At 43.2% G+C, this 22,263-nt stretch overlaps 1 protein-coding gene across 3 annotated transcripts in view; it reads right to left on the bottom strand.

The window, feature by feature from the left end:
- ST5 (suppression of tumorigenicity 5) overlaps window positions 1-22,263 on the bottom strand; it is a 303,619-nt gene that overhangs the window by 104,662 nt on the left and 176,694 nt on the right. For all 3 annotated transcript variants that reach the window (XM_019519607.1, XM_019519609.1, XM_019519608.1), the window contains 7 exons: window positions 18,814-18,962; window positions 16,764-16,979; window positions 10,906-11,002; window positions 9,539-9,583; window positions 5,923-6,107; window positions 5,111-5,220; window positions 1,474-1,543 (listed from right to left, as the gene is read on the bottom strand). In XM_019519607.1, the coding sequence (XP_019375152.1) occupies window positions 1,474-1,543; window positions 5,111-5,220; window positions 5,923-6,107; window positions 9,539-9,583; window positions 10,906-11,002; window positions 16,764-16,979; window positions 18,814-18,962 (872 nt within the window). The remainder of the gene's footprint in view (window positions 1-1,473; window positions 1,544-5,110; window positions 5,221-5,922; window positions 6,108-9,538; window positions 9,584-10,905; window positions 11,003-16,763; window positions 16,980-18,813; window positions 18,963-22,263) is intronic.

Genomic DNA, 22,263 nt, shown 5'->3' with positions numbered 1-22,263 from the left:
TGGGAGAGTAGAAACTTTAGTAAATGAAGTTAGGGCAAGAATGAATAAAAGAATGCATAGGGACCAAAACAGTATTGTAGCTATATTAAGTAGACCAAACATAACCTAGATATGCTTTATGAAGTGGAGGCAGTTCCAGCTAATACATATATTATATATTCACCAGTAAGCCAGTGTCTTTAGCAAAATTGTTTGAATATTACCATATGTAAACATTATATTGATCATACAGATGATAAATTATATTAATTGTTGTATATTATTTCCTTTGCAATAACCCCTGCCTCATGCAATTCCTGTGTATTACTCCAGTGTTGGAGTTTTGTTTCTACATTTGCCTGAATAAAAAAAAAAAAGTTAAAAAAAAGCAAACTATGACATTTAGTCTCATAATCAGAGCAGTCTTCCTCCACATCTTTCCCACATATTTTTCCAGGAGTTCTAAAGGTGTTTTCCCAAATTTTATTCTAGGAATGAGTAAATGAATGAACTAATTCTTGAAAAGATAAGTCTGAATCTTTCACAACTAATTTCACCTGCAGTTATTTGCAAAGTCTGTTTTTCTTCAACTTCTATTTTTCCTTCTGGTGGTCAAACATATTAAATGTAGAATACTGCCAGTCTGTTTATCCTACATGCCATTGTCATGGGATGCTAATCTCTTTCTGGTAACAGGTGAAAGCACATGCTATTTAAAGTTTCCTCCTATTATTTTTTGCCCAATGGATTTTATGCAGTTTACAAATTTCTCATAGTGCATGAATGAGTAAAATGGTAGAGTTAAACCTATTGGCCAGTTAATTAAATATTCCTTTCTGTATCCACATTTGGGCATATCAAGTGAAAAATTGATCCAGGAACTTCTGTCTTGAACTTACTCAATCAAAGGTGAGATCTAGGCAAGATATAAAGCTTACTGATATTTTCATAAATTTGTTACTTTTATACTCCCTTTATTTGGTGGAGAGAATAGTTTCCATAATATCATTCTAGCTAACATTTTCCAAGGAAGCTTTGCCAATGTTATCTATACATTATTTATTTTCCAGTGGTGGCAAACATTAAAAGTAATTGAGCTGTGCTGCTGGCCCCCAACTTGATTGCATTTGCCTGTTCCAATAAGGGTAGTTTAGCTTTTAGGTGAACCATTAATTTACCCTCACATTCATTCCCTCCAGCTTTCCCCCTGCTGTCCTCTACTGCATCCAGTGTTTCATATAGCATTATGACCCTCCTAAAGGATTTAGTTCAGTTTGATGCAGACCAAGATTCAAGTCAGTTCTTGTTGTATCTGAACTTCTTAGATTTCAAACTTTCAGTGTGATAGATAGTTTTCCATGAAACCCATAAAAGATTTGCTCCTGTCCCAAGACTGTGGTAACGCCACATTTTTGCACAGGGTAACTGCCACCCTGGAATGAAGACACACAACAGACTTTTATACTTGGAAAGAACTGAAGTTGATGTACTTACCAGTAATCTTCTGCAATAACCAAACCTTCGGCTGCCATCTTCTCCAGTCAGCATGAAAGAGAAGGTCTCACTGTAACAGACATCACCCAAGATGTTGTTATTATTATAGCAGGACTTTTTTTCTGCCCTCTTTTCAATCAGCAGAGACTGATGAGTTTGAAGCAGCCTAGGTACTTTCAAAGTGGGCGCAGCATTATTACCCAGCTGTTGCTTTTTTGAATTATCATGTTGGTGGGGAAGAATATCTACCAGATTATTCCCTTCTAAACCTTATAAAATAGGTTCAAAGAACTAGAACTAGGCCCTTGGCCACCACCCAAGAATAACAGCACAAGTTTTGGAGGGGTAATTATATAACATAAACCTCACTTCACAATCCTTGATGCTGACACTACTGTGTGCTAAGTAAACCTGAATTTACCTGGGTTTCAAAGGCTTCAGCAATCTGAAACCCTAGCTGGAAATTTTTGCACTACTGAGGTATCCAAACCACATCTGTTTTAATCTGTCTGTGCCCTCTATACTAGAAGCTATGATAAGGAGCTTCTAAGCCAGTTCAATACCAGCATATGATCCACCTTGTATCAGGGCACGCTGCCATGGATTATGGATCCCAACCTTAGGGACGAAACCCAGCAACAATGTTGCATGAGGCCCTATACTTCACTGAAGGATTTGGTCACCAGCCTACAAAAGCATATGGGTCTCAAGTCTCATCTACACAAAACTGCTTTTGCAGGGGACAAGGGAATCAGGATCACAATCAACTGGTATTTTGCCCCATATCTGCAGTTATATCTAGGCTGGGTTTTTTCCTCCTTTCTTCCTCCACCAAAAGTTTTCATTTAAAGCGCGCGCGCGCACACACACACACACACACACACACACTGCATCCAAGTGACACTGATCATCTTCTGAACTGGGAACAGCACAATCCTACAAAATTCCACTCCTGTATGCCAAGGCAAATAATATTTTATGGCAGACCAAATTAAACATCTTAATTTTTTAAAACAATAATTATCATAAAGGAAAAGGGGTAGGTGAATGGATTTGTGCCTGGGCCGACAGGCATTCACGATCATTTTTTCAAGCTTGCTGAAACACTTTTGTGTTTGTGCTGAATTACCATGGTCTATATAATTACAGAAAACATCAGCCATGTATGTTTCACAAACATGTGCTAATCAGAAATCTGTCTAGGATCACACAATAATAAGGATCTGCACAATGTTGTTAGCAGAGCTACTGGAAGCTTGTACAGACAGTGCCCACACAATAGTCTAATGCTCCTTCAGTGTTTTTAATCTCTCATAATTTAGGTGCTAGCAAGCACTGAGTTATATAGCCAAACAATACAGAATACATCATGCAGAACGCCTGCATTTTGTTTTGGTTTTGGATTTGGCGTTTTGGAGGGACAGTGTTTCATTTCGATGTTTTGTAGGGTTGTCCAAAATGGCTTTAGGATTTGCCGTTTCGGAGGGGCAGTGATTTGTTTCGGTGTTTTGAATCACTGCCCCATTTCATTTCGGCCAAAACTGTTTCGGAGCTGTTTCAGAATTTCAATGGTGTTTCGGCCATAGGCTATAATGGGGAATCACAAAACTGCCTATAATTTTGTCATTGCTTGCCTGATTCAGATGAAACTTGCAGGAATGCTATCCCCTTCTAAGGCCATGAAGCCTGCTATGTTTCAAGAAGATAGGTGCAGCAGTTTCTGGTAAACTGCACTTCAAACTGCACTTCAAAGCAAAATTCATGACATGTGAATGTGAAGGCAGAGTGGGGTAAAAACTGCAGGAATGGTAGCTCCTGCTGCGGGCATGAAGCCTGCCATGTTTCAAGGAGGTAGGTACAGGGGGTTTTGTGAAACTGCAGCTCAAACTGTTCAAAGCAAATGTGTATCACTTGGCGGCAGCCTGTTGTCATCCTGTACGCAGATCCAGGGGCCCGTTCCCCCTGGGAGGAGTCTGGCACAGCCCCGCAGCCCTCCGGGCACCACAGGCCCCTGGATCTGCGTGCGGGATGACAGCAGGCTGCCACTGCCTGCTGGGGCCAGTGGCAGCACTGGGTTCTTCCTGGCACTCAGCACAGGCTGTGCCGGGCAGACTCAGGTGCTGGCACCAGCAGCATGCTATCATCTACATGCTCTGCAACTGGTGAGCACGGAGTTTAAAAAGGCCCCGCACTCACCAGCTCTGGCAACAGTGACTGGGGCCTCTGAGGGTTCATGGCAGAGCCCCCCATGCAGCACAGGGCAGTGGGGGCAGTGGGGATTGCCCCCCCCCCCGCCTGGCACCCACATGGCAGCTGCAGTATCACAAAGGTGCAGCGTGGCTCGGCAGAGCACCATGCACTGCCTGGGAGCTGGGGCAGCTCCAGCAGTCAGCCAGAGCTCCCGGTTCAATCCCCAGCTCTCTGATCATTCCCTCAGCATTTTCTGGAGGGCGTGAGCCCCGGATGTGGGTGTGGGGTTTCAGCAGCCTGCCGCTGCCAGCTGGGGAAATAGCCCAGAGCCACCGCCATCACCAGCTGGCATCAGCAGCCACATCATCCGGGAGCCCGTGCTCCCCGGGAAGAGCTGGGGGAAGCAATCAGAGAACTGGGGAACCCAGCCAGGAACAGGGGAAATGTTCAGGGACCTTCCCCAGCCCCCAATTCAATTCCCCAGCACTGGGGTTGGAAGGGACCTCAGAGACAGATTGTCACTGGCCAGCTACAGATGTTAATATCAGAGCAGTCCTTCCCCCCCACCCCTCCCTCTTTCCCTGCAAGCCTGCCTCTGAAACATTTCGGAAACATCCAAATCATTTCAGAAAATTTCTGAAACATTTCGAACAGCCCATTTCGTTTCAGAGCCCTGATTTTCATTTTGGAGTCCTGCTGCCGAAATTTCGCACAGCTCTACTGCGTATGTGTTTTGTGCCCTGCAAGCCCATGAAACACCCAATCCATTCTTTTTGGCTTCAGTAATTCACTTAAGGATTGTGCTACCACAGTGCTAGCTTGGTGTTGCACCACAGTCAGTCAACTCAAAGACACACTCCACAACATGTCTCATTTCATTGACACATATTTCCTGTCAGCATGTTGAAAATCTGTTTCAAATTAACATTTTGAATTATCTGCTCTTATCCATCTACCCGTCTGCTAACTGTGGAGCAGGAGAAAAGGATGGAGACATGCTGAAGTTTCCCTCTGGAAGAAGAGAGAACTGAGGGCCTGGTCCTCCCTTGGATTCTGCCACTTACACAGCCGGCTTAGCGAAGCAGAGCCCAACTGAAACCCATGAAGACTCAAAGCAGCTAGCCTGCAGTGCTTTACAAACATTGCATTCACTTTTTCCTAGGGAAAACACAAGGTGCTGGGCAGTAAAGAATCAGGCCTAGCCCTTCATTTCTGTATTGGAACTTGGAGCTGTGGTCAACTCTCCAGCTCCCTTTCCCAAACCACACAGGACTGAGAATCAAGCAGAACAAAGGAGAGCAATATTATGGAACTTAAAAAAAAAAAAGCAAATACATCTATACAAGTTTGAAATGGCTGAGAATCAAACTGCTGCTTCCTTACTGGGGCCAGGGCTCAGCCCAGGCATCCAGAGCACTTGGTGGAAGATGCATACAGGAGGCTTTACCTGTTGTATTCTGATACTGGGGCCCAATCCTTGGCATCAGGAAAGCAGAACTGGGGGATGGCTTTGAGACGCTCCTCTGCTTCACGTACTTGCTTAGTGGGTCTTTCTAGCTGTAGTAGAAAGGAAATGATTCACATGTATCCAGATAAAGCCAGCCAATCACAAATACACTCAAGCAACAGGTTTTCTAACAAGTCCTTTGGGGCAAGAGCCATCTGTTTAGACTTTTTTTGTACACTGCCTAACAGACCAGGCCCTGCTTCATGACGGGGACAGCTAGCAGCTACTTCAGTAAAAATTGTCATTACTAACGTTTTGTAACCTGGACTGAAGCTGCATTGTCTCTCAGCAACCTAATGTCCTTCCCTAGTCATTGTACTTTAGCACTTTCAAATGTATCTCAAAACTAAATTTCAATTTCATTTCCATTCTAGGGGCACAATCCACAATCTTTCAAACTGATTTCTAGAGCTTTGGATAAGACAGTATTTAGATCCTATGGCCAGATCTGAGTAAAAATGCCTGCTAAATGTTTAGAAACTGAATTGAAACTCATAAATTCGGTGCTTGCATTTAAGTTACACTTTAGTTCTGGAAAAACGAGATTCTGTAAAACATGAAAAATATTTTTGAAAAGGCCTCACATTTTTTTCTGTCCACACTGGATACATTTCCCAAAACCAGGCCTTTTGACCCAGACCTTCAAAACACCACCTAACTGTCCCATTTGCCCACTTCATTGAGCTTAGCCAAAGCCATCTCAAGATGGGTTTAAAATTACCCTCTGCAAACGAAATATGTTATTAGGTTACCTTGGGAAATTGATAAGACACTTCTGGGAGATAAGTATTCTTTGAGGGTTTCTTTTTCAGGGAAACCACCACAAAATACTCAAACAGCTCCCGCTCCTGCCATTCAATTAGCTCCAGTTCCAGTGTCCGATAACTAGGAGCCCTCTTCAGCATTGACTGGATGTGAACTAGACGCTGGGTGTGAGCTGACAATTAAAAAGAGAGAAGGAAAAATCATTACCTGGCAATAGACAAGTAAGCTATGGTAATTCACAAAGGACTTTCAACCTGCCAAAAACACTACTCCAAGCATGTTCCCCTTTAAATGTAGGCGTTTGTGCACTGATCTCTCTTATTAATTCCATCCATAAATCAAAAACTTCTCCAAGTACTTAAGCAATGCAACACTAAGCTAGTAGAATCATTAGCAGCTCATAACTTTACCCTTGCCAAAGATCTGTTTTTTTCTTCACTTATCAGGTTCAGCTGCTCCCATCTGTATGTTCACAATTTCACTTGAAACAATGGGGTTGGTATGTTTATTAGGGCAGCTAATCAGATCAGAATTCAACATGCAATGTATTATTAAGGGCCAACTCTAAAACCAGTTAAGCTTTAATACAGGTTTGTGCTGCAGCCCCAATAAAACAATTAGCAAGGTTTCCTGCAGTTCCTGACCCACGGGTGCCAATTATGACCAAGATATTTCATGTAAACCAAAGGCTGGTTGTGTTCCCCTGTGGGGTCTGCAGCACTTGAGCATGTCTAAGACAGTGGTGCCCCATCTTTTTTCCCCTTGGGCTGCTGCTCAGTCCATCTGTGGACCGGATCCAGCCAGTGGGCCCAATCCAGTGCATGAGGTGGTGAGGCAGGGCCTGATCCAGCTGTGTGGGGGTGTTGAGGACCAGCCCAGCCTTTGTCAGGCCCCATGGGGGAGGGGGGAATGGCCTAACCCAGATCTGGCCGCATTGGTGAGGGGAAGGGACTTGTGGCCTGGCCCTGATCTTGCCATGCAGGGGAAGGGAAGGGGACACAGACTGACCCCAACCTGGCTGTGTGGGTTGGAGGGGGCATGGCCTGGCCCCGATATGGCTGCAGGAGGAAGTGGGGGTATACACGGCCTGACCCCTGATCTGGCCCTGCAGAAATTGGCAGCAAGGAGGAGTGGCAGTATTACTTGCCACTTCTCCCCCACCATTACATTTCCTGACCATTGGGAAGTCCAGTGGGCTGGATGCCATGGCTCTACAGGCTCCATTTGGCACATGGGCCAGAAGCTGAGCACCCTTGCTCTAAGACATAAGGCGCAGCACCTGTTCCATGAGTGCCAAGTACCACCAGCTCTGACAAGTTGTTGCTTTTAGAGAAGGTGTGGCTCAAGTTCCCCACAGGGTTGCCTTTCTGATACTAACTAGTGCATGGGGTAGGGCTGGAGTCACAGCCATGCCTTATTCTGATCCAGACATGTCCCCACTTGCCTGTACAGGTGAGGTGCCCTTTCCCAGACTGATCAGGCAGTAAGAGATGTCATACAACTGCTGCATCTAGTATACAGGTACCAAGTGGAAATGGTTCTCCATATCCTCTTCCCCACCTTCTCTCTATGGGATCCCTATCCTTGGGACAGCCATAACTTGGCCCTAGATCTGCAAACAGACATGGCTATTTCTATTCCAATAACTTCCTGTTTGCAGACAAAACCTCTTCCACAGCAATGAATTGTGACATCATAATTGATGGATCATGGCAGCACCAAATTAATTGTACAGATATTGAAGGAAGCTCCTTGGTCATCAGCTGGCATTGGGCCATCACTGAACACAGTAACAGTAATTTTGATATAATACAAAGGAAGGGGCACTGGCATGATTCAGCTACTTTCACATTGCAAAACTTGCAGTGCCTTGTGGTTGCACAGCCTTAGCAAAAAATGCAAATCATGATCAGGGGCCCCCTCTGAACCCTGAAACAGTCATGCCAGTCACACACGGACAGACAACCCTCCCATTTTCTTCCACTATTCAGAGCACAATAATGGTTTACAGCAGGGATGCCACAGGCCTGATCCTGGCACATGGGACCAGGTGGGAGTGGTGTGCAACCCCCAGAGCCCGATCCTGGCAGGCCAAATTGGCACAGAGTCCCAGAACCTGATTTCAGCTGGCAGAGGCAATGCACAGCTGCTGGAGCTCAATTCTGGTATGCTGACGCAGCACGAGGCCCCAGGACCTGATACTGGCAGGCAGGGCTCAATCCAGCCCACAGATAAGCCCCAGACTCCTCATCTGGACCATTAGGCCAAAAGGTGAATGGTCCAGCTGAATCATGCCAGTGAATACATTTGTGACAGCTTTTTTACTATTTGTGGCTGATCTGGGCTGAAAATGTGCTCTCTCCCTCTTCCATGAGGAAGCTGCTTGGGACCAGGGACAGGTTATATTGAGTCCACACTTTGGGACAAAAAATAAATATGGACAAAGGGAAGCATTTGTTTTTGAGCGTGTAAAGCAAAGCCCCATTAACACCACCTGGAACAGAAAGAGCTTTTTTCAACTGAATTTGTCCAGTCAGAATCCTGCCCGTTTCTCCCAAGAGAGCAGAAAAAGGATGGCACCCATTGTGGCTCCAGCTTTATTATAGATAAAGATACAGCTCTCCGCAATTCCACCCCCACCTCAGAACCACAATTCTCCATGCCTGCTCTACTTTATCGTCATTAATGTGGGCTTTTTAAAAAAGAGAAACAGTTGCTGCTACAGACAATAAAAGTTCTCAAACTCTGTTTTTCTTCCTTTTTAAAGTTTTGTCCGAATTTCAGTACTCCTGAAAATAAGGGGCTAGAACCTTTGACTGGAACCAAGCAGTGGGTGTGCTGGGGCTAACTTCCTTGCTGCACAGCTTAAAAGAAGTTTTTACTATTTGAAGTTTGTAGACTTATATCCCCATACAACCTTCTAAGCAAGCCTCTGGTGTCAATCGGGAAAATGCCAGCATATGCAGAGCTAACAAAGCCCAGTCTCACACCTGCCACTCCTCTTTATGCTCAGTAGATTCTCCAGTCTCAAATCCCAGTTAGATCCTCACACTTCTTCATACCCTCAATTTCCAATATTTATGTCATATTCATGACCCAGCATTTTGAAAGTAGCCAAAAGAAGCCATGAGGCAGCAAATTCAATATAATTTAAAGCAATGTGGTTCTCAAACTTTTTTGTACCAGGACCCATTTGTAAACATAAATGGCCAGTCCCAACACCACGCCCCTCACTCCCAACCTGCTGCCCCCTGCCCTTAGGTCCCAGCCCCTCCGCATGTGGGGCACAGGGTGGGTGTGTGGGAGGTATGGGGAACTCCAAGCAGCCCCTTGCAGGCTGGAACTCTGCCAGCCTTCAAGGGAAAAGTCATAGTTTCCTTCATTTTTCTCCTTTAAAAATGGATTCTCCTTTAAAGTTTGTTCACAACCCTCTCATATATTCTTGCAACCCACTTTTGGGTCGCGACCCACAGGTTGAAAAACACTGATTTAGAGAAGAAGTCAAATTCCAATAGGAATGACTTGCAGTGACAGGAGTGTTTATTTTAATGGGCAAGGCAGGCATGACTGTGGCTGGAAGCTAATGCAGACATGAGCCCTCACCTTTAAACCTGTCATCTGAGTCACTCTCACTCTCACTGTTCTCATCTGCAAAAGAAATAAAAGAGGGGTCTGTTAAAGCAAAACAAAATCAAATGGCTACTTTAGTCACTTCAGTGCGATTGGGAAAATAATCATGTCTCACCATCAGCCCTGCATTTGGCATGCTCTCCCCTGGAGTTTAAAACCTCATGGAATAAGTGGTCATCTGTAAAAGATGGGGTCCTTACAATGGATTTATTCTGATGCTTGAGGTTTAGAGCACAGATTAGCTGCAAGTACAAAGTCTTGTACCACAGCAAAGTTTATTAGCAATGACTCCTCAGGTGTGTTAAACCACGTGGCTGGATGCATCATTTTGAAAACTGATTCCAGTCCCTCTTGTTTTTAGCCTTTATATTGTTGCAAGACAGCTGCACAGCATAAGGGAGTTCCAGGACAGGCCTGGGGGACTTTGTGTAAGGTCTTGATTTGACAAATCAGCAGCATGGAATATGAACAGTATGAAAAGTGACAAGCTATATTTGTGAAGAGTATTTGTATTAACTTCATAATGCTTCAGCTATATACATGTGGTCACACAAGTCTGCAAATACCCACCCTTGCATATACCACAAAATGAAGAGAAAATGGAAGTTTTCTGAATTACTTCTCTCTGAAAATATAAATATCTAGAAACTCTTTTGTTTGTTTTTTCATGAAAAGGCCAGCTTTTCTTGGTGGTGCAGTTTGCAGACTACAAAAATAAAGTCATAGTTTTGCATCAGGAAAAAGCATGAATTAATTTCAGAGTCAAGTCTATGTATTCTGTGCAGCTGCAGATACAAAATGCAGAAGTTAAGACTGTGAGGGTCAAACTTTTTGGCAGGCAGGCCACTAAGCAGCCCTGCACCCTCCCTGAGTGCCAATCTTATCCCTTTCCCTGGCTTAATCTGCTACTCTGAACTGTGCTCCCTATCATGTCCTCCCTGCCCAATCCACTGCTCCACTTTCTGTTCCCTGCCCTACCTGCCACTGTGCTGTCCTTTTCTCTATCTGCCAGGTGCCACATACAGAGGCTGCCTGTGACACTTCTGGCACATACCACAGGTTGACCACCCCTGTTTTAAGAGATGGGATGGACTGATGCGTTTTGCCAGCCTTGGGGATAGGTGGGATAGACATTGCCGTACAACCTAATTTAATTTTAACACAGTCCATTTTCCTCCGAACACAGACATTAATGAAAACCAGCATATAAAATGAGTGCAGAAGATCCCTGGACGTGTATCCTGTGGATCAAAGAAGGGAATCTCTGCAGGAGGTGAAATAACAATCCCTAACGCAACAAACTGTATAGGCTTATTTAGCCCAAGAGGTCGGTGTTATACCTCGCAGTGATGCTGTTTCAATATTGGACATTGAAAGCTTCTTCAATCTCTTTTTCCCTCTTTTCGCACTATATATGGAATTGATCCGTTGTACAAGCTGCAAAACAAAATTAATAGATAATGAAAATAAACATTTCTCTCTCAAGATACTGTTTATGTCTATACAATTAGTTCTCTCTGTTGTTCCACATGCTAGTATGAGAGCTTTGTCCTCTGCAGCCTCTACCAGCGGGAAATGCCTCTCCATTCTCTCTACTACAGTGACACTTCACCTGCATTTGAGTCTCAGCTGAAAATATCCCTGTTTCCCTTAATATGCGTGTCATTTTTTTTGAAAAAATGCCTAAATTGACCTAGGAACCTATTTCCTGATTTTAAAAGGAATCTAAGCCCAATGAGATAAATGCTCCTGAGTGGCTTTAGAAAATGTTACCTTACACACCTCTCTCCCCTACTTCTATCCTTCTCCCTCCCTCTCTTTTGCTCCCTTGCTCCCCTCTCCCCTCCAACCCCATTGTTTCTCTCTCTGTCTGCATTATCTATTAGGCAGATTCTGTGGTCCTCACCTGGGCAAACTCCCATTGTCTTACACCTCAACACAGGAAGGTCCTTAAAACATGGCTAATTTGAAGCACACAAATTGTCCTCTTGACGCCTAGGTACTTACCTATCAGAACTGGAGTCTTAGTCTGTTCACTTAAGCATTGCAGAATTGGGCCCTAATTTTGAGATACAGAATCAGAAACAGAGATGGCATAAATCAGTGTAGCTCCACTGATATACATCAGCAGAGGATCTGGATAGGGAAGGATCCAAAGGAGCACAGTGCATGGTCACACTGCTCTTTAGGTGCATCACATGTGAACTCTTAGCACAAGGTCTGGCCAGAGCACTCATATAGCTCAGGAACTCAGGGGGTGAGCGCTGCCACTTCCACTGCCACTCTTTTCCTCCTATCCTCTGCTGAATTCAGCAGGTAGGAGGCTGGAGGGAAAGAGCAAAGAGCAGCAGCATTTACCCCATGGGCTCCGGAGCGACGCAAAAGCAGGTGCTCCAGTCAGACCTCAGCATGATCAGCTGGTGAGCTCAAAGCTCACACAGAGATCTGGCAGGAGCCTGCACTGACCATACAGTGAGCTCAAAGCCAAAGCCAAAGTGTATGTGCATGTGTTGTGGGGAGGAGGGCCACACTCTCCTTGCACTGTTCTTGAATCCACTGCTGAATTTGGACTATAGTGGTGTTTTTTGGTTTGGGGATTATTATTATTATTCATAGTATTAGTAGTAGTAGTCTTCACTTGAACTATATTTGTTTTCTCCAATCTTATCCTCACTTACTGAAGCTTTTTGAAGTCAGCTTCCAGTTTGCCACATTCCATCAAAGTGGAATTTTGACCTGTGGTCAGCCACACTTACTGCTTCTTCCTCAAAAGGGCTAATCTTGAAAATAACTATTTATCAGAAAGTCAGCCTTGTTCCCAGCACCACGGAGATGTGCTAACTGAAATACATGCACCCGAGCTGATACTATTCAGAAAACTGGTGTTCAGAAACTTTGACATAGAAAGTGGAATTCATAATCAGCACTTACACAGCACTTTATAAACTTCAACTTCCTTATTAATATTAAGCAATTCATCATCACAATAGCCCAAGAGTCATTAACAATATGTTGAATTTCCATAGCAGTTTTCAATGTAGAATTTCAATGTGATTTGTACAAGTCAGTATTATGTCATTGTATATATAGGTAAGGAAATAGGCAAGTGTGCGATTAAGTAATTTGCTCAAAGCCACACAGGAGGCCAGTAACAGAGAATAATCTGCAACACAGCAGTCACCAGGCCCCTACACACAGTTAGCTAGAGAGATCACACTATCTCTGCTTTGACATATCATGAAATGACTACCTAGTTTAGGTGGTAAACATTGTTGTCGTCCTTTGATTTCGGCTCTTGGTTACACAAGTGGAAGCTCACAGGAGCTGTATTCATTTATGCTGGTATGATCATGAGCTTGGGACACAGCCTTAACCTATAGTCAAGATACTGCTTGCCTAAATTACACAAGTATTTGGTGTTTCCTTTTTATAGCTGCTCACCATACCATTCAGATTAACTGAAACCTGCTCTGCTTGTTGTCTTGCTCCTGGCTGTATTGGCCTGGAAGCTGTACACGCACAAATGGTGTTAGAGAGCTTGGCTGCTACTGTACAGTAATTTCAGGAAATCTCACCCAGATATGGGGCAAATGACGTGCGGAGGCAGTGCAACCAGACATGCCAAGGTCAACAGTGAGGGGGTGTGTTGCAATTACTCATTTCCTTTCATGGATCTTCCTGACTAAAGGCAGCTCAAGGTGCTTTACCATGATGAGTCACACACTGGTCTGGCTCAGAGTTATGGTTATGTCAGCTTTGGTGCACTCAGTGTTGCATGATTCAAAAGACCTAACATCTCATTAAATCCTGTTAAAAATCTGGGCCTCATGGCCTGATCCAGAACCTATGGAAACTGATACAAAGGTTCCCAAATAACTCTACGGCCCCAAGTCCTGTGTGTGGTACACAAAGCCAGCAGCCGTTCTGCACGGAGCTACTGCTGACTCAGCCTGCGGCATTTGAGGTGGTTTATCAAGAATGGTTTTACTGCCGTTTCCCTTTAGTCTAGTCAAATAGATTCAAGTGTTCATTAGCTTTTACTTAGTAAGCCAAAGCAAATACTACTTACAGCAGGACTTCCATTTAATGTCCCATCTGAGGTCCAGTGCCTCTGATAATGCAACGCTACCCAGGCACACCAGTACCAAATATGAGCAGACATCCTGAGCAGGATTTGAATTCACAAATTCTGGTCTAAAGCAAGGCCTCCTACCAACAAGCCCTGCTGGCACATAGCCTCTTTATTAATACCAGGAGGTGGGGGGTGGGTTCAAAGGACCCTGTCAATGTGGTATTCTTTAAATTATCTAATTTCTAAATACTCGTTTGGGATTGAGCACCTTTTAAATGAAGACAATGTGTCCTGAATTTTGAGTGAAAAAAAATGTTACAAACTTTTTTTCTAATAAAGAAAAGATGGTAAATAATAATGGTAAGACTGCTCCCCTACCACCTGTGTTGATATTTAAAGGGACTCCTGAATGGGCAATAACAACACCTCTTTTGCTCCCTGTTCACCTCCTTCCTCCTTTCTTCTTCAGAGTGCACTTGACTGCCTGCTATCTGTCTAGTTTCAGCTGGACACAGTTAAATCAAGATCCCTTCAAGCTGCTCTGAGTGAAAACAGGGACAGAACAGCAAAACTCGCTGACCCCAAAGGGTTGTCAATTGCAAAGCAAAGATACTAAAAAGAGACGTATAAATCTTTTCCCTCATGCCTATTTCAGTTCTAGCCTCCAAGAAACCCAGAACATGCAAATGGAGATATGGTTGCCAAGTTGGTAGAGACCATTTAAACCAGAGAAACAAAAGGAGGAAAGAGAGGGGAACAAAGAAAAGAAGGGAGAAGCTGAAATTCTGTCTCATAAGCATATGAAGCAGTCTCCTGATTTTATTTCACGTGAGTCCCCTGGATCACCAACCACAATTATTTAAAAAAAAAGCAAGCCAGGTCTCCCTGAAATCACAGGACTCATTTAAAAATGGTGTGTTTAACAATGTAAAAAAGTCAACTTCTTTAGATTTGCCTCTAGCTTTGGAGCCTTTAGGGCAGTCTTTCTCAGCCTTTTTAGTCTCAAGGCACCCTATCTTAGACTCAGAAAATGCTAGCTCTTAGCTTTAACTCATGTTTTGACAATGGAAAAATACTAAAGCAATTCCTCTGTTGCAGGGAATTCAGAAAGACCACAACAGATCAGAATCTGTTGACATTATGGATTCCTATTTGAAATCTCTGGGTTTATTGCATGGCACCCTTAAAAGGATCTCATGACATCCCAGCATGCCACGGCACCCTAGTTGAGAATCACTGGTTTAGGTGGTCACATTTTTTAGCTATTCTTTGCAACTGTGAAGGCTAATAATAAACTATTCTTTTAATGAAAGCCCAGATTCACCAGTAATCACATTATTCTAGTAGGTAGAGCTTTTTGATAAAGTATACCAAATATAATGGGAATTTTATTAAAATTCCCATCACTGAAAATGAGGGTGCCTCTAGATGTGTGGGGCAGCTACTTCAATGTGTTGTAATTACAGTTTATTAGTATGCTCAAGCAAACTCAATGTCTCATGTATTCAGGTCATGATTCAAAATGGCAGCAGGGGTGTTCTAAAGCTTGCCATTTTGAAATGCAGGACACTGAATACACGAGACACTGCAAGTGCTTTAATTAGAGTGGCTCCCTTCGTCCCTCCCCCCAGAGCAAATGTAAAGGCTCCTTGAGATTTTTAAATCAGAGGAACAAATTCAGAAATGACATGCAAACTTAAAAGCCAAGTTCTCCAAGTTTTATTCGAACTGACTAATAACTAAATCCAGTTATTGGAACTACTTGAACAAGTAAAGTATTACACTAGGTGAGAGTAAAGGTATCAAAATCTGGACCTAACATAATTATTTAAGGATATAGGATTAATTGCCTTCATTTCAGTTCTTTCTACTTAGGCAGAACTTCAGACTAAAGGACAAGAATATAAAAAAAATCTTTCTTTTCTTTCTATACTGTATTTATAGCTGAAGTTTTAAAAACACTCTTTAATAGAACAGGAAAAAGCTGAATGTACAGTAAAAGCTAGCTTTGTTCACAGAATAAAAATAAATGTGTTGGCAACTCTCTCCTTTTGCCTCTATTGTGACAGACAGTTATTTCACATCCTACTTTAAATTTGACATTCATTTTTTTGCTGAAACAGTTCAAATTTAATTCATTTTCAGTTCAAATCTAAAGAGACAATGAGTTTATCAGGACCAGACAGGCTATGAGTAAACAATGGGAACCATATTAGGTCAATGGTGATTTCCTTGGGAACAGTTACCATAAATAAGAGAGGAAAAAACAGTTTCAAATGCATACTGAACATAATACATAGCAATGGATCAAACCACTGAGATGAGCACACTACCATTCTCTTGCTCAGAGTAGAAAAACATGTTTTTTTCATAGTAGAGATTCTCTTTACATGACCAAGCTAGGTCAGCCTGGCAAAGAGCTGCACAAGTCTTTGGGTCCTATTTGCCTCTATGGGAGCAGCATAGAGTCATCCCACTCCAAGGGTGGGAATCTCTGTTTCTGTGCTGCAGCATGCAGCCAGATGGTGCATAAAAGAAAAAGCCCTCCACTCCCTGGGGTTCCTAGGTGCTTCAGTCTGGACCCCAAATTTCCTGTTCTGGGGAAAAACAGACTTAAATGGATGGCTAAATTGTGTGCAGATGGTAAAATCTCCAATGTGGAGATCTTTGCACATCTTTCTGCTGTACCCTGCAGAAGACTTGTTTCCAAGCAAAGCAAGAACTTTGCCACCTGTTTTGCCTTTGGATTAGGGTGAATCTGTACCTGCCCAGATACCAACTCCTAGTTAGAGAACCCTGGAGGCTGTTCTAATTTATGCTAGTCCCAATGGGCCATTCTAGGAGCTGGGATTAACCTGGCCATCTCCTTTTCTCCAGTCCCCTAGGCATAAGGCAGGATGAGGAGTGGGACAGTTACTACTATTGCATTACCACATCACTAAAGAATTCCTCAATGCTGAGAGCATGAATTAGGGGAAAGTTAAACCAAGTTTAGGACTTCTTTGCACTGCTAGAGTGGCCGTGAAGATCTGGTCCCACTGAGTCAATTCCAGAACTTTTGCTAAAATCTGCAAATGGACCTTTCTGACTAAAGCTTAGCTGCAGCTAGAGTATAGATGCCATTACCTTAGGGATCCTTCTGGCCCTGCGCGTGGACAGCAGCTCACTCGTGGTACTCAGACTGTCATCATTCAGACTGGAGGGTGATGAAGGTATACCAAGCTGAGCCAGAAGCAGCACGTCATCATGGCTGTGTCTTTTGGGTAAGCGTGGTAAGCGATGGCTCTTTCTCTCTGACCAGTTTCCAATGCGCAATGATTGGCTGCTGGGCTTTGAAGGCAGCTGCAGAAACAAAAATCATTTGACATGTTTTTTTTTTCTCTCATGGAAATTAAAGACATGGCAACAAGAGGGAACTAGTCTAGAGCCTGATCTAACTCCTATTAAATTGAATGGAAGGTCTATTAAGTGAAATTTATAAATGTTACTACAGATTTTATTCACTATAAGAAGAAACATTGTCATCAATAACAAGTTTATTTCTTATTTGAATACTTCAATTATTATAATAACAAATGAGAAGGGAGAAGACCACAAAAACAGTGGGTTTCCAAAGGACCGCAGGCCAGTGTTTCTGAGGTTGCTGCTTACCACAAGCCCTTGTGCCAGGAAAATCCTCAGTGTCCTATATTTTAGCAAGAGGAATTCAGCTGGGAGATGACTTTCCAAAGCTTGCTGACCTCCTGATCCCTTCCATCTTGTTTATCATAAAGCATAATTTTAAGGGAATACCAGCAATAGTACTGAGGCTGGAAAAGCTGAGTGATGAATGGTAGGCAGAGTTGCTGTTCACTAGGAAATGGTGACTTTGCTACTTCTGCTCACTGGAGAATTACACAGGCTCACAGCTGACCTACTGTCACTGCATTTTTGTTTTATATCTCAGTAAAAAGACAATAAAATAGTGACAGAATCTGATGTAAATTCCCTGTCCCATGAGGAAAAAAGAGTATCAGTGGAGGGAAAAGCTATTTTTAGGGACAAGTAACTAGGGCAACTGACAAGGGACCCAGGCTAGGATGGGCCCTGACTCTGTCAAATTAGCTTAAATCATCCAATATGCAAATAGGAAGATGGCGGTGCTCATGCCTTAGCCTCTGTCCAGCCCCTGCAATTTCATTAGCCGGAGACAATTTTGTTTGATTCAATTAAAAAATATCTTCCTCCAAATGGAATTGTAAGCGTATTTTGTATATTTGCCTTGGGACACAATGGGTGCGTCTACATGAGATGCTACATTGCCATAGCAACAAGATACTGCACCCCAGCTCATTGGTAAGGTGGCAGCAATGAGCTATGGTGCATTAACTCATTGTTACTTTGCAGTAGCAGCTAAAAATAACTGTGCGGCAATGGGACTGCACAGTAATACTGGTTACTGAGGAGTCATTTAGTATGTGCTTAAGCAAGTACTAAAGCAAGTACTAAATGACTGCTCAGTAACAACTGCGCAGTCTGCTGCACATGTAAACATGCCCAATGATTTTCTGCTAAACAAAAAGGTATTTCATTTCACAACTTTCACACAAAATCAGCACGCTGTGCTAAATTCACAGCAAAATGCAAACCCTCAGACTTCCAGGTCTTTCCATTTTGCTGTGGATAGTGCACACAACCTAGCTGAAGCAGTTTGAGACTTAGGCATTCCCACTTTCATTTTCTTTCTTTTTAAAAACTATGTTTTGCCCTTTCTCCTGGCATGGTGCAATTAAACATTGCATTTAGATTTTTATAGTTGGAAGTAGAAACAGTTTAAGATAACAAGTTACCTTTCTATAAAGTGGGCCTCACATTATAAACATAAAGACAAGATAGAGGACAAAACAAGCCTGCATTTCCTTTCCAAAACCAGGGTACTTTCTGAATGGAACTACATGAAAACAGTTCCAAATAACAATCAGCCTTTACAATAAATTAGTGCTGAAGAGTATCTAGAGTGAGGCTGTTAAACTGTTTGTAACAACTATTTAATGTGTTTAATTAACTTGTTTTCCTTTCTCCGCTAAGTACAGCCACTGTTCCTCTTATGCTGTAGACGGTTCTCTTGCAAAAGTTTTGAAAAGACTTAAATCACAGTAAAAAACAAAGCCAAATAATCTAAAAAGCACTGAATTACCTGGGCAGGTGTTGTGTACTTCCTGTCCTGGGGAGTCCACATCCTGTGCAAAGAATCTAGGGAATTCTCAGATAGCTGCTGGGATTTTCGACTTGCGTGACGGCCTTTTAGTTCTACATCCTCATACGGGTTTTCCTTGGGTGAATCTCCTTCACATTTTTTTAAGGGAAAGAAAAACAGACAGGAATGTAAAATAAAAAAAAAATCATGTGAACTGAGTAAAGCACTCATAGAAAAGCTCCTCAGCTTTCAGCATGAGTCATCCCTCTAACTGCAGCTGGAAGCATTTGGAGTAGATCTTGGCTATGATGTCTACGGATTTTTCTCTTATAAAATGCAAAGATTTCACAAGACTTGCTTCTGAGCATCCACAGCTGTGGAAAATTTATTGATGTATAAAGCAAGACACATTAAAGAATATCAGTAGGTTTTATAAATCCATAGCAATCTCTCACAGAGTGAAACAAATAACATTGAGCAACTGTTCACAGCACACCACCTTTAAATGACAGATACTTCAACTTTATTACATGCTACCTTTTCTCTTTGGTGCCTGATCAGAGGAGCAAAGAATGAATAACATCTCAGGCCAATATAAAAGAACAGAAAATGTAAAAAAAGAGGCAAAGGGAAGAGCATATTTTAGTTTCTTTCATTATTCATATTGCCTCTTCCAGGTCATCTGTAAAAGTTCATTCTCCTCACTAATTACATATTTATTTCTGTTTTAATTTGTCTACAATTGATATTCTCCACAAAGCATTAGACTTTGTAAAGCATGAAAAGAGTCAGACCTTTAATTCATTAAATATAAATTAAAAGCAAAGCATTGCATTATCCCCAACATCTAAACCTAGACCATAAACTATGAATTTTATAGTGCTTGAACTTCAGAACCAATTTTTTTGATCTAGGGATAAATGCTGTTTTCTGATATTCCAGTAGTAGCCATTATTTTTTCAGCACCTGTGGAATGCAACATCCTCTACTAAAGGAACTCAGGATGAGTATGCATCTCTGAGAGTCCTATGCTATGTCACAGAAAATAAACACATTTGGATAAAATTACATTCATCTACGAAGTTCTGAAAGTCAGCAAATGGAAACAGTTTAATCCAAAATCAATCTGTCAACAATGTGGTTTAGAACTTTGTGCAATCTCAACTCAGGCCTATTCTCCCCTCACAAACATCTTAGAGGGGACCACACCTAAATTAAGATCGTCTAAAATTAAAGAAGGTCCCAAGCTCTGGGAAATTCAATTTTAAAAATACATTTTTTGTGTTTTAGACTGCGTCTAGACTGTGGAATAAACTCCCTCCAATGGTGGTGCAGTCACTTACCCTGGAAATCTTCAAAAGGAGTCTGGACAGTCACCTCGCTGGGGTCACTTGACCCCAGTTGTGTTTCCTGCCTAGTATGGAGGGACTGGACCCGATGATCTACAAGGTCCTTTCCAGCCCCTAACAACCTATGACTCTATGAATCTATATTGCTTTTAAACTGATTTTCTTCAAACTTGTTTTCATGTGTAGGCTGCTATTAAACTTTTAAATCAAGCCATATCTTTAACACTACCAGTATATACACTATAATGCAACTTATGTGTAAAGTTGCATGAGAAATTCAATTTGCATTATGTACTGTACAAATTGTCAATTTCTCATTATAGGGTTACCATATATCTGGGTTTTTCTGGACATGTCTTCTTTTTGGGTCCTCTCATCTCTGTCTGGGCAGTTTTTAAAAATATCAACAAATGCCTGGGATTTTGCTCTGCTCATCATTGAAGTTTTCCCCGGCACTTTCCGGCTTGCCCTAGCAAGGAGCTGTTTAGAGCTGGGGGGAACAGGGGAGGGGGCAATTGGAGGCAGGGGCATCACATGCATCTGCATGCACACACACACATGGCCAGCATACAGCCAGGCAGGGGGTGGGAGCAGCTCTGGCAGCTGGATACAGTTAAGTCTATGGGGGGCGGAGGTTGGAGGGCCAGGGCTTGGAGACTCTCTGGGGGGGAGGGGTGCATGCGCACGTGCGCCAGGGGAAGCTGTACTGGGGGAAGCTGTCCGGGTGCTGGGGCTGCAGCAGGGTGGGGGACGTACCTGCCCAGGATGGGAAAGGGGTGGGGGTAAGCAGGGAGCTGTGTGGCCTGGCTGGCAGACTGGGGTTAGTGCCCTTGATTGTAGGGGTGGGGTAGTCAGGAGATGCTGCAGAGCTGGGGGAAACAGGAGGCTGCGGGTTGGGAGTGAGGGACACTGGCAGGGCTGGGGGTGCTGTGGTTTGAGAGTGAGGGATACCAGGGAAGGCGGGGGATTGTGGGTAGGCCTGCACGAATAGGGAAGTATTTGATTGTGATTCGGCCAATTCAGAGGACAGTGATTCAATTCAGAGGTTCTGATCACTGTCCCGAATCGATTTGGCCAAATCAGCTTCAGAAGATTCGGTGCCAATTGGGAGAGATTTGGACATAGACTATAATGGGAAATCACTGAACTACCTATAACTTCGTCATTTTTTGGCAGATTTCGATGATGGTAGCCCCTGCTGAGGCCATGCAGCCTGCCAAGTTTCATGGAGATAGGTGCAGGGGTTTCTGGGAAACTGTACCTCAAGGTGCAGACAAGCAAAACTCATGACGTGACTTTGTGCAAGTTTTAAGGCACAGCGGGATGAAACCACCAGGGATGGTAGCCTGTAACAGAGGGCCTCCCCAGTGCTCAGGCAGAAACAGCTCACAAAAGGGACAGAAAGGCTGCAGACAGAGGCTTATGTGTTGTTTCTATGTCCCTCCCCCAGAGCACTGTGATTGGAAGGGGACTCAGGGAAAGATCACAGTCACTTGCCAGCTACAGATGTCAGTCTTTCCCTCCCACCCCCGCTCTCTCTCCCGCTTCTCAGTTTCTGTACCCCTGAAAGACTGCCTTCTGAATCTCCAGATCTTGTTCTGAATCTTTTCTGAATTGATTTGGATGGTTTTTTGATCTCCCAATTCGATTCAGATTCAGTGATTCAGCCTCCCAATTGGGCCGAATATTCTCCAAATTGAACTGGCAACCAAAGCTTCACACACCCCTAATTGTGGGTGGGGAATGTGGGGCACCAGCATGGTCGGGGGTGAGTACTGTTGGTCAGAAGTGAGGGTCAGCAGCTGGACTAGGGGGGCTGTGGCTTGAGAGTGAGGGGCAAAGGCAGGGCACAGGCATATCACTGCCCCACAACAATCGTATTAGTCCCCCCTCTCCAACAGGTGTCTGCTTTTTTGAAACTGGAAATATGGTAACCCTACTAACTATATCAATATGTAGCATGTTTCATTACTATTAATAAAAATCTCTAAAAGCATTTTACAAGAGATAAGGAACATTGTCTCTGTTTTACTGATAAAGAAACTGATGCATGGAAAAGCAGCACAACTACAAGAAAGCCTTGTTTAGAATCTACTCACGT

This window comes from Gavialis gangeticus, unplaced genomic scaffold (assembly GCF_001723915.1).
Source record: "Gavialis gangeticus isolate Ggan-Ray unplaced genomic scaffold, GavGan_comp1, whole genome shotgun sequence".
Lineage (NCBI taxonomy): Eukaryota > Metazoa > Chordata > Crocodylia > Gavialidae > Gavialis > Gavialis gangeticus.
Note: the sequence above shows the minus strand (reverse complement) of the source record. Positions and strands in the feature narration are given on the sequence as shown.